The 12,554-nt window shown below is 45.1% G+C and overlaps 1 protein-coding gene across 1 annotated transcript in view; it reads right to left on the bottom strand.

Moving 5' to 3' along the window:
* Positions 1-11,926, bottom strand: part of LOC135575076 (basic proline-rich protein-like) — a 14,136-nt gene extending 2,210 nt beyond the window's left edge. Inside the window, exons 1-2 of the mRNA XM_065027238.1 lie at positions 11,852-11,926; positions 1-170 (exon numbers count right to left, since the gene is read on the bottom strand). The exon at positions 1-170 is cut by the window's left edge and continues 655 nt beyond it. Of these exons, the coding sequence (XP_064883310.1) occupies positions 1-170; positions 11,852-11,926 (245 nt within the window). The remainder of the gene's footprint in view (positions 171-11,851) is intronic.
* Between the last annotated feature and the right edge of the window lie 628 nt (positions 11,927-12,554).

Below are 12,554 nucleotides of genomic sequence, written 5' to 3'. Positions count from 1 at the left end.
GGCTTAACAGGAGCACACTGGGGCTTAACAGGACCACACTGGGGCTTAACAGGAGCACACTGGGGCTTAACAGGAGCACACTGAGGCTTAACAGGAGCACACTGGGGCTTAACAGGACCACACTGGGGCTTAACAGGAGCACACTGGGGCTTAACAGGAGCACACTGGGGCTTAACAGGAGCACACTGGGGCTTAACAGGAGCACACTGGGGCTTAATTGAAACAACAGTGATTTACTGTCTACTCATAAAATATTTGGAAACCAATGGTTTGAGATATAAATATATACTATAGACTACAATATTATGCAAGTTAATATTGATCATATTAAACAATATTACTTGATTATAATTTACATCCTGTGTAGAGGGAGTGTTTTATTGTGCTATCAACCCTTTAAACCCACATGAGATAAATGCCACATTTACAAAAATGCGATCTATGTATAATATATATATAACAATGCAAGGTTCATTAATAAACAGTAAAATAAGACTAAATGCATTTTAAAATGTAAGCTGTGAATGCCTGAAATCTATCATTTTTGTTGTAGTTCACCAAGTTATGTGGCTACTGTGTGACTGTGACATGCAGCCACGACCGCTAAGCATGAAAACCCCATCTTTTGAATTGGCAAAGAAATAGCCATTAATTAAAGCCCATATGCTATCAGTATCAGTCAAAAGTTTGGACACACCTACTCATTTCAGGGTTTTTCTTTATTTAAAAAAAAACTATTTTCCACATTGTAGAATAATAGTGAAGACATCAAAACTATGAAATATCACATATGGAATCATGTAGTAACCAAAAAGTGTTAAACAAATTAAAATATATTTGAGATTTGAGATTCTTCAAAGTAGCCATCTTTTGGCTTGATGACAGCTTTGCACACTCTTGGCATTCTCTCAACCAGCTTCATGAGGTAGTCACCTGGAATGCATTTCAACTAACAGGTGTGCCTTGTTAAAAGTTAATTTGTGGAACTTATTTCTTTCTTAATTCGTTTGAGCCAATCAGTTGTGTTGTGACTAGGTAGTGGGGGTATACAGAAGATGGTCTATTTGGTAAAAGACCAAGTCCATATTATGGCAAGAACAGCTCAAATAAGCAAAGAGAAACAACAGTCCATCATTACTTTAAGGCAAGAAGGTCAGTCAATCCGGATAATTTAAAGAACTTTTATTTATTTATTTATTTATTTCACCTTTATTTAACCAGGTAGGCTAGTTGAGAACAAGTTCTCATTTGCAACTGCGACCTGGCCAAGATAAAACATAGCAGTGTGAACAGACAACACAGAGTTACACATGGAGTAAACAATTAACAAGTCAATAACACAGTAGAAAAAAAAATGGGCAGTCTATATACAATGTGTGCAAAAGGCATGAGGAGGTAGGCGAATAATACAATTTTGCAGATTAACACTAGGGTGATAAATGATCAGATGGTCATGTACAGGTAGAGATATTAGTGTGCAAAAGAGCAGAAAAGTAAATAAATAAAAAAAAAAAACAGTATAAAAACAGTATGGGAATGAGGTAGGTGAAAATGGGTGGGCTATTTACCAATAGACTATGTACAGCTGCAGCGATCGGTTAGCTGCTCGGATAGCTGATGTTTGAAGTTGGTGAGGGAGATAAAAGTCTCCAACTTCAGCGATTTTTGCAGTTCGTTCCAGTCACAGGCAGCAGAGTACTGGAACGAAAGGCGGCCAAATGAGGTGTTGGCTTTAGGGATGATCAGTGAGATACACCTGCTGGAGCGTGTGCTACGGATGGGTGTTGCCATCGTGACCAGTGAACTGAGATAAGGCGGAGCTTTACCTAGCATGGACTTGTAGATGACCTGTAGCCAGTGGGTCTGGCGACGAATATGTAGCGAAGGCCAGCCGACTAGAGCATACAAGTCGCAGTGGTGGGTGGTATAAGGTGCTTTGGTGACAAAACGGATGGCACTGTGATAGACTGCATCCAGTTTGCTGAGTAGAGTGTTGGAAGCCATTTTGTAGATGACATCGCCGAAATCGAGGATCGGTAGGATAGTCAGTTTTACTAGGGTAAGCTTGGTGGCGTGAGTGAAGGAGGCTTTGTTGCGGAATAGAAAGCAGACTCTTGATTTGATTTTCGATTGGAGATGTTTGATGTGAGTCTGGAAGGAGAGTTTGCAGTCTAGCCAGACACCTAGGTACTTATAGATGTCCACATATTCAAGGTCGGAACCATCCAGGGTGGTGATGCTAGTCGGGCATGCGGGTGCAGGCAGCGATCGGTTGAAAAGCATGCATTTGGTTTTACTCGTGTTTAAGAGCAGTTGGAGGCCACGGAAGGAGTGCTGTATGGCATTGAAGCTCGTTTGGAGGTTAGATAGCACAGTGTCCAATGACGGGCCGAAAGTATATAGAATGGTGTCGTCTGCGTAGAGGTGGATCAGGGAATCGCCCGCAGCAAGAGCAACATCATTGATATATACAGAGAAAAGAGTCGGCCCGAGAGTTGAACCCTGTGGCACCCCATAGAGACTGCCAGAGGACCGGACAGCATGTCCTCCGATTTGACACACTGAACTCTGTCTGCAAAGTAATTGGTGAACCAGGCAAGGCAGTCATCCGAGAAACCGAGGCTATTGAGTCTGCCGATAAGAATATGGTGATTGACAGAGTCGAAAGCCTTGGCGAGGTCGATGAAGATGGCTGCACAGTACTGTCTTTTATCGATGGCGGTTATGATATCGTTTAGTACCTTGAGCGTGGCTGAGGTGCACCCGTGACCGGCTCGGAAACCAGATTGCACAGCGGAGAAGGTACGGTGGGATTCGAGATGGTCAGTGACCTGTTTGTTGACTTGGCTTTCGAAGACCTTAGATAGGCAGGGCAGGATGGATATAGGTCTATAGCAGTTTGGGTCCAGGGTGTCTCCCCTTTGAAGAGGGGATGACTGCGGCAGCTTTCAATCCTTAGGGATCTCAGACGATATGAAAGAGAGGTTGAACAGGCTGGTAATAGGGGTTGCGACAATGGCGGCAGATAGTTTCAGAAATAGAGGGTCCAGATTGTCAAGCCCAGCTGATTTGTACGGGTCTAGGTTTTGCAGCTCTTTCAGAACATCTGCTATCTGGATTTGGGTAAAGGAGAACCTGGAGAGGCTTGGGCGAGGAGCTGCGGGGGGCGGAGCTGTTGGCCGAGGTTGGAGTAGCCAGGCGGAAGGCATGGCCAGCCGTTGAGAAGTGCTTATTGAAGCTTTCGATAATCGTGGATTTATCGGTGGAGACCGTGTTACCTAGCCTCAGTGCAGTGGGCAGCTGGGAGGAGGTGCTCTTGTTCTCCATGGACTTCACAGTGTCCCAGAACTTTTTGGAGTTGGAGCTACAGGATGCAAACTTCTGCCTGAAGAAGCTGGCCTTAGCTTTCCTGACTGACTGCGTGTATTGGTTCCTGACTTCCCTGAACAGTTGCATATCACGGGGCTATTTGATGCTATTGCAGTCCGCCACAGGATGTTTTTGTGCTGGTCGAGGGCAGTCAGGTCTGGAGTGAACCAAGGGCTGTATCTGTTCTTGGTTCTGCATTTTTGAACGGAGCATGCTTATCTAAAATGGTGAGGAAGTTACTTTTAAAGAATGACCAGGCATCCTCAACTGACGGGATGAGGTCAATGTCCTTCCAGGATACCCGGGCCAGGTCGATTAGAAAGGCCTGCTCACAGAAGTGTTTTAGGGAGCGTTTGACAGTGATGAGGGGTGGTCGTTTGACTGCGGCGCCGTGGCGGATACAGGCAATGAGGCAGTGATCGCTGAGATCCTGGTTGAAGACAGCGGAGGTGTATTTGGAGGGCCAGTTGGTCAGGATGACGTCTATGAGGGTGCCCTTGTTTACAGAGTTAGGGTTGTACCTGGTGGGTTCCTTGATGATTTGAGTGTGATTGAGGGCATCTAGCTTACATTGTAGGACTGCCGGGGTGTTAAGCATATCCCAGTTTAGGTCACCTAACAGAACAAACTCTGAAGCTAGATGGGGGGCGATCAATTCACAAATGGTGTCCAGGGCACAGCTGAGAGCTGAGGGTGGTCGGTAGCAGGCGGCAACAGTGAGAGACTTATTTCTGGAGAGGGTAATTTTCAAAATTAGTAGTTCGAACTGTTTGGGTATGGACCTGGAAAGTATGACATTACTTTGCAGGCTATCTCTGCAGTAGACTGCAACTCCGCCTCCTTTGGTAGTTCTATCTTGACGGAAGATGTTATAGTTGGGTATGGAAATCTCTGAATTTTTGGTGGCCTTCCTGAGCCAGGATTCAGACACGGCAAGGACATCAGGGTTAGCAGAGTGTGCTAAAGCAGTGAGTAAAACAAACTTAGGGAGGAGGCTTCTGATGTTGACATGCATAAAACCAAGGCTTTTTCGATCACAGAAGTCAACAAATGAGGGTACCTGGGGACATGCAGGGCCTGGGTTTACCTCCACATCACCCGCGGAACAGAGAAGGAGTAGTATGAGGGTGCGGCTAAAGGCTATCAAAACTGGTCGCCTAGAGCGTTGGGGGCAGAGGATAAGAGGAGCAGGTTTCTGGGCATGGTAGAATATATTCAGGGCATAATGCGCAGACAGGGGTATGGTGGGGTGCGGGTACAACGGAGGTAGGCCCAGGCACTGGGTGATGATGAGAGAGGTTGTATCTCTGGACATGCTGGTTGTAATGGGTGAGGTCACCGCATGTGTGGGAGGTGGGACAAAGGAGGTAACAGGGGTATGCAGAGTGGGTCTAGGGGCTCCATTGTGAACTAAAACAATGATAACTAACCTGAACAACAGTATACAAGGCATATTGACATCTGAGAGAGACATACAGCGAGGCATACAGTAATCACAGGTGTTGAATTTGGAAAGCTAGCTAAAAACAGTAGGCGAGGCTAATCCGCTAGCACAACAAACAGCAGGTAAAATGGCGTTGACTAGGCAACGGGGCCGACAGGTAAGACAAACAAGCAGAAAGGAGTACCGTGATTAATGGACAGTCCAGCGTGCGTCAGCTATGTAGCCAAGAGATCAGTGTCCAGGGGGCAGCGGTGGATGGGCAGGGTGGATGGGCAGGGGGGCTGGGCTGGCGAGTGTTATCCAGGTTTTTAAAAAACTAACAATGACTAACTAGCTTGTAGCTAGTTAGCTGGTTAGCGTCTGGAGCTTCTTGAGTGCGTCATAAAAATAAAAATAAGAGTAAAAGTAATAGCGATTCCGTATCACATTGGGTGAGGCAGGTTTCCGGAAGGTATAAACAAATTAAAAATCAAAAAGAGATAGAAAGTAAATGGGGTCAGAGAGTGATTGGGACGCGGTGGTTCAGACGGTTAGCAGGCCTGTGCTAACAAGCTAACAGTTCGTAGGCCCGAGCTAGACAAGGTAGCAGTTAGCGGACCGGAGCTTGACAAGCTAGCCGTTAGCAGGCCGAATTAGCAAGCAGGGAGATAGCGAGGGCTAGAGAGTTAACCTTTGGGGGACGTCGCGATGGGGTGAGTCTGTTTATTCCTCTTCATGCGGTGAGCTGGAGATACAGCGATTCAGAAAGCTCGCGGGCCTTGGCCAGCAGATGGATCTTTGGCGATGTCGCAGCGGAAAAGCCTGTTGAAACCCCCTCGGACGATTATGTCGGCGGACCAGTCGTGATGGATCGGCGGGGCTCCGTGTCGGCAGTAGAGGGTCCAGGCCAATTGGCAAATTAGGTATTTTGGACCTCTTCGGCTAGTCGGGAGATGGGCTTAGCTCGAGGCTAGCTCCAGGCTAACTGGTGCTTGCTCTGGGACAGAGACGTTAGCCAGGAGTAGCCACTCGGATTGCAGCTAGCTATTTACGATGATCCGGTATAAAGGTTCAGAGCTTGCGGTAGGAATCCGGAGATGTGGTAGAGAAAAAGCAGTCTGATATGCTTTGGGTAGATGTCGCGCTGGTGTCCTAGTTAGCGTTGAAGACCGCTAGCAGTGGCTAGCTACTAGCTAGTAGCTAGTTAGCTGGCTAGCTTCTGATGAGGGTTCCGATTCTAAAGTATAGAAAAAGCAGATCCGTACCACATTGGGTGATGCGGGTTGCAGGAGAGTATATTCAGCCTGTAGTTGGAAAGTGAGATTAAAATATGTACGAAATATATACAGAAAAAACGAGGAAAAACTATATTTACACTATACAGGACGGGACAAGACAAAACACACGTCCGACTGCTACGCCATCTTGGAACACATCGTAGTGCAGTCGAAAAAACCATCAAGCGCTATGATGAAACTGTCTCTCATGAGGACCGCCACAGGAAAGGAAGACCCATAGTCATCTCTGCTGCAGAGGATAAGTTCATTACAAGTTACCTGCCCCTCAGAAATTGCGGAGTTCAAGTAACAGACACATCTCAACATCAACTGCTCAGAGGAGACTACGTGAATCATGCCTTCATGGTCGAATTGCTTCAAAGAAACCACTACTAAAGGACACCAATAATAAGAAGAGACTTGCTTGGGCCAAGAAATATGAGCAATGGACTTCAGATTGGTGGAAATCTGTCCTTTGGTCTGATGAATGCAAATTTGAAATGTTTGCGTAGGCGAACGAATGATCTCCACATGTGTTGTTCCCACCGTGAAGCATGGAGGAGGAGATGTGATGGTGTGGGGGTGCTTTGCTGGTGACACTATCTGTGATTTATTTAGAATTCAAGGCACACTTAACCAGCATGGCAACCACAACATTCTGAAAGACTGTTGGAAAAGCATTCCAGGTGAAGCTGGTTGGGAGAATTCCAAGATTGTGCAGAGCTGTCATCAAAGCAAAGGGGGGCTACTTTGAAGAATATAAAATATAAAATATATGTTTTTTGGTTACTACATGATTCCATATGTGTTATTTCATAGTTTTGATGTTTTCACTATTATTCTACAATGTAGAAAATAGTTGTAATAATAATAATAAGAAAAACCCTTGAATGAATAGGTGTCCAAACTTTTGACTGGTACTGTACATCGTTACATTCATATCTTAAATTTACATATGTGATCATACTTTATCTGAGAAGGTACAACAAAAATATCGGAAAATGTATTTATCTGATGGTTGCCTCAACACCAAGAGTTTTTGTTCAGCTTTGAAATTGGCCACTTGTGGGAACTTAACACATAACTGAATAACTGTCAATAACTTAAAACATCTGATTGGCTTAGAATACAAACTGTTATGGATATAACAACCAGATGAATTGGTTGAAACATTAAACAGCTGAACATTTTTCTTGTTATTTGAATCCACATATGGAAGTGGACTTAATGGGTAAACCTTCCCCTGTCTAAAATCAACAAGGTGTGTTCCTTCGGGATCTACAAGAGCAGAGAGTGGAGGGTAGCCTAGTCTGACTACTGGGATGGACTGACTGACTGGCTGGCTGGCTGGCTGACTGGCTGACTGGCTGATTGACTGACTGACTGACTGACTGACTGACTGACTGACTGGCTGACTGGCTGGCTGGCTGACTGGCTGGCTGACTGGCCTGACTGACTGACTGACTGGCTGGCTGACTGGCTGACTGACTGACTGACCAAAGGAAGCCAGAGGCCAGAGAAACCAACGGCAGCCTAAATGCATAGAAGGAAAAGATGACAGAGAGAGAGAGAGTGAGCATCAGAAAGGATGACAGAGAGAGAGAGAGGGAGCATCAGAAAGGATGACAGAGAGAGAGGGAGCAGCAGAAAGGATGACAGAGAGAGAGGGAGCAGCAGAAAGGATGACAGAGCGAGAGAGGGAGCAGCAGAAAGGATGACAGAGAGAGGGAGCAGCAGAAAGGATGACAGAGAGAGAGGATGACAGAGAGAGAGGGAGCAGCAGAAAGGATGACAGAGAGAGAGGATGACAGAGAGAGAGAGGGAGCATCAGAAAGGATGACAGAAAGAGAGGATGACAGAGAGAGAGGGAGCAGCAGAAAGGATGACAGAGAGAGAGGATGACAGAGAGAGAGAGGGAGCATCAGAAAGGATGACAGAAAGAGAGGATGACAGAGAGAGAGGGAGCAGCAGAAAGGATGACAGAAAGAGAAGATGACAGAGAGAGAGGATGACAGAAAGAGAGGATGAAAGAGAGAGAGAGAGGGAGCGTCAGAAAGGATGACAGAGAGAGAGAGAGAGGGAGCAGCAGAAAGGATGACAGAAAGAAAGGATGACAGAAAGAGAGGATGACAGAGAGAGAGGAAGACAGAGAGAGAGGATGACAGAGAGAGAGGATGACAGCCCATAGAGCCAGCCAGTAGATAAGACCTACAGAGATAAGAAAGGGGTCAGGGGTCAGAGTTATACAACCTTCACCTGCTCTGGCCTCATCATCACAGACCACACACTATGACCTTTGACCTGACCTCTGATAACCCTGCCGGCCCGCTTCCTGACTCTCAGCCAACTGTCTGAGAGAGGAATGTTCTTTCTTGGTAGAAGTGGGATGTAGCCTAGCAACAAATCTAACCCCCCACCCCAACCCCCATTCACTGATACAGCCTCTCTTTTAACTCCTGATAGAGCCAGATTGGGCTGACATGAGGACAGTAGTCAGGGCAGGCGTAATTTACTCTATGACCAAACACTGAGTCATGCTACAAGCATAATGTACTCTGAGTAAATACACAAAAACATGGAAATGATGCCTTTGAGGAGTGCAGTATTATAAAAATACTCCCTTCGGGAATCATTTTTTTTCGTCTGATTCTGAATGTGCCTAGTGTAAGACTACAGGCGCCTCCAGTGATGTAAAAACAAGCAACAACGACCCACTTATAACAACCCACACGCAACCGTGCATGTTAAACACACATAATTAGCATGTCCTCTGGGGGGAGAAAGGGCACGGAGACAAACAGAGCTAATGTAAATATTGAGCGAGCTGAGGGTGAGCCTTCGTGCAGCGTGCCTCCACATGGCCGTGATAAAGGATAGAGCGTGGGAGACGCGCATTCCGCGACTCCGTTTCGGCTTCCTGTCCCTCTCACCCACTAAATTAATTTCACAGATGACCAAAAAAAGTTTTCGTCTTGAAACTATAAAGATGAACTGTGCACATAGGCTATAATCAGAGAATAAAATATGTGAACTGACTACTGGAGGCTACTGGAGCATTTTTACAGACTGGTAACAAAAGCCTCACTTGTTAAACTTGGAATTAGGTCTTAGGTTACCTTGTTGCACTACACTGACATGTATACAGTGGCATGATGGTTGTTTGATCTTCACGGGCTGTTTATCATAGTCTATCGAATAAAACAGGCCGCGATTGAAGCAAAACAAAACAAATATATAACAGTATGCCTATATAAACCATTACCAATTAGAAAGAACTGTAAAAGATATGACTATAGCCTATGCCTTTTAATTAATGGGAATAATCGATATGCTGTGGTAGCATGTGCGCGCCGTGGCGGTACTCATGAATGAGAAATAACCGGCTGCTGAATGGCTGAGCGCCGACTCTACCCGTGAAAGAACCGATCCCGAAATCCGCGTCAATTAATGACCGTTATTAACAGAGACTCTATTTGCGGTGCCAGGACACAGACAGACCCTGGTGATTGTCAATGACTGCTGGAGACCAAAATGTTGTTATGGTCAGTGACCAGAGAGAGACATTTACCCCTCGACAGACCTACCCCTCGGTCCGCAAAAAATGGATTAAGAGAAAAGTCCTTTACCGCGACCCTCACTCCCGAGTAGGTAACGTCTTGAGGCTTCTCTGAGGAAGCGCATCAATCACTGAGGTGTACTCAGAACGGCATCAATCACTGAGGTGTACTCAGAACGGCATCAATCACTGAGGTGTACTCAGAACGGCATCAATCACTGAGGTGTACTCAGAACGGCATCAATCGAATCTGTTATACCACAGGCTAACGGTGTGTTGAAATAATGGTTTTTACGTGGATGCGTTTCAGCACCAGGCGCGTTGGCGAGTCGACTGGACATACGGCTATCCTTCAGCACCTGGACCGAACACAGTGAGGGCTGAGCCGAGCTGCCTATCTCGTTGCTACCTGACCTCACTAAAAGCACGACGCAAACATTTTCATAGCCTATGAAATAATATTATATGTGGAACGTAAGCCTAGGTTACAGGTCGGCGGTTATAAAGGTAACTGGTAGGCTAGAATGTGCGCTAAATTGCTTCCAGCGACATCCAAACAGTCCGAAGTCACAAAATGGAAAATATGAACGCAGCAGCGCTCACCTCGATGTCCGACTCACTGCATGGCGCTACGCTGATGTCTGGGAGCCAATCCTTGCTCTGTTGTTTGTTGTTATTGCTGTTGTCGTTGTTGTTGTTCTCCAATCAAGTCCAATAATATGTATTAATTGTCTTCATATCATTATTCTCGAGGAGCAGTTAGACAGAGATAGGAGACTAGCGGCCGCGTCGTTACATTTTCTCCATATCCATTCGGAAGCACACTGCACTGTAGGATCCACGGTCTTTCATTCCGGGGCTGTCTGCCCTTAAAGGAGCCGCCCACGGTTCCCGCTTGCCAAAACCAGTTCACTTTGCCATAGGTATAAACGTTGGTGGGTTTTTTTGTGAGCCAGAGGGAAGTCCATTGTGTGTAATCCCACCAGTCTCCCTCTTTTTCTCCCTCTCTCACTCAGAGGTCGTGCCCCCTCAGATTTGTCTATTTAAAAAATAATAAATACAGTACCAGTTAAAAGTTTGGATGCACTTTTTCAAGGTTTTTTTCTTTACTTTTACTATTTTCTACATTGTAGAATAATAGTGAAGACATCAAAACTATGAAATAACACATATGGAATCATGTAGTAGCCAAAAAAGTGTTAAAGAAATCAAAATATATTTTTGATTTTAGATTCTTTAAAGTAGCCACCCTTTGCCTTGTTAACAGCTTTGCACACTCTTGGAATTAACTTGGAATGCTTTTCCAACAGTCTTGAAGGAGTTCCCACATATGCTGAGCACTTGTTGGCTGTTTTTCCTTCACTCTGCGGTCCAACTCATCCCAAACCATCTCAATTGGATTGAGGTCAGGTGATTGTGGAGGCCAGGTCATCTGATGCAGCACTCCATCACTCTCCGTCTTGGTCAAATATCCCTTACACAGCCTGGAGGTGTGTTGGGTCATTGTCCTGATGAAAAACAAATGATAGTCCCACTAAGCGCAAATCAGATGAGATGGTGTATCGCTGCAGAATGCTGTGGTAGCCATGCTGTTTTAGTGTGCCTTGAACTCTAAATAAATCACAGTGTCACGAGCAAAGCACCCCTACACCATCACACCCCCTCCTCCGTGCTTCACAATATTGTACCTTTATTTAACTAGGCAAGTCAGTTAAGAACAAATTATTATTTACAATGATGGCTTACCCCGGCCAAACCTGGACGACGCTGGGCCAATTGTGTGCCGCCCTATGGGACTCCCAATTACGGCCGGATATGATACAGCCTGGATTCGAACCAGGGACTCTAATGATGCCTCTTGCACTGAGATCGATGGGAACCAGACATGCGGAGATCATCACACCATCACACCTCCTCCTCCATGCTTCATGGTTGGAACCAGACATGTGGAGATCATCCGTTCACCTATTCTGCATCTCACAAAGACACGGTGGTTGGAACCAAAAATCTTATATTTGGATTCATCAGACTAAAGGACAGATTTCCCCTGGTCTAATGTCCATTGCTCGTGTTTCTCGGCCCAAGCAAGTCTATTCTTATTATTGGTGTCCTTTAGTGGTGGTTTCTTTGCAGCAAGTCTCCTCTGAACAGTTGATGTTGAGATGTTCAAAGTAACAGACAATCTGTGAGGCATTTATTTGGGCTGCAATTTATGAGGCTGTTAACTCTGGGGCTCTGCAGCAGAGGTAACTCTGGGGCTTCCTTTCCTGTGGCGGTCCTCATGAGAGCCAGATTCATCATAGTGCTTGATGGTTTTTGCAACTGCACTTGAAGAAACGTTCTGTCTCTTTACATTTTCCGGATTGACTGACCTTCATGTCTTAAAGTAATGATGGACTGTCATTTCTCTTTGCTTATTTTAGCTGTTCTTGCCATAATATGGACTTGGTCTTTTACTAAATAGGGATATCTTCTGTATACCACCCCTACCTTGTCACAACACAACTGATTGGCTCAAACGAATTAAGAAAGAAAGAAATTCCACAAATTAACTTTTAAGATGGAACACCTGTTAATTGAAATGCATTCCAGGTGACATCCCTCATGAAGTTGGTTGAGAGAAAGCCACGATTGTGCAAAGCTGTCAAGGCAAAGGGTGGCTACTTTGAAGAAGCTAAAATATAAATATATTTTGATTTGTTTAACACTTTTTTGGTTACTACATGATTCCATATGTGTTATTTCATAGTTTTGATGTCTTCACTATTATTCTACAATGTAGAAAATAGTAAAAATAAAGAAAAACCCTAAAATGAGTAGGTGTGTCCAAACTTTTGACTGGTACTGTATATATTTTTACAAAGAATTAAGCATAATGATTATGGCTCTCGATTGCAGGAAAAAGTTGTTTCAGGTGTTTGAAAAATGC

The sequence above is a fragment of the Oncorhynchus nerka genome, linkage group LG14, assembly GCF_034236695.1.
Source record: "Oncorhynchus nerka isolate Pitt River linkage group LG14, Oner_Uvic_2.0, whole genome shotgun sequence".
NCBI classification, from domain to species: Eukaryota; Metazoa; Chordata; class Actinopteri; order Salmoniformes; family Salmonidae; genus Oncorhynchus; species Oncorhynchus nerka.
This window is presented reverse-complemented; position numbering and strand designations above follow the sequence as displayed.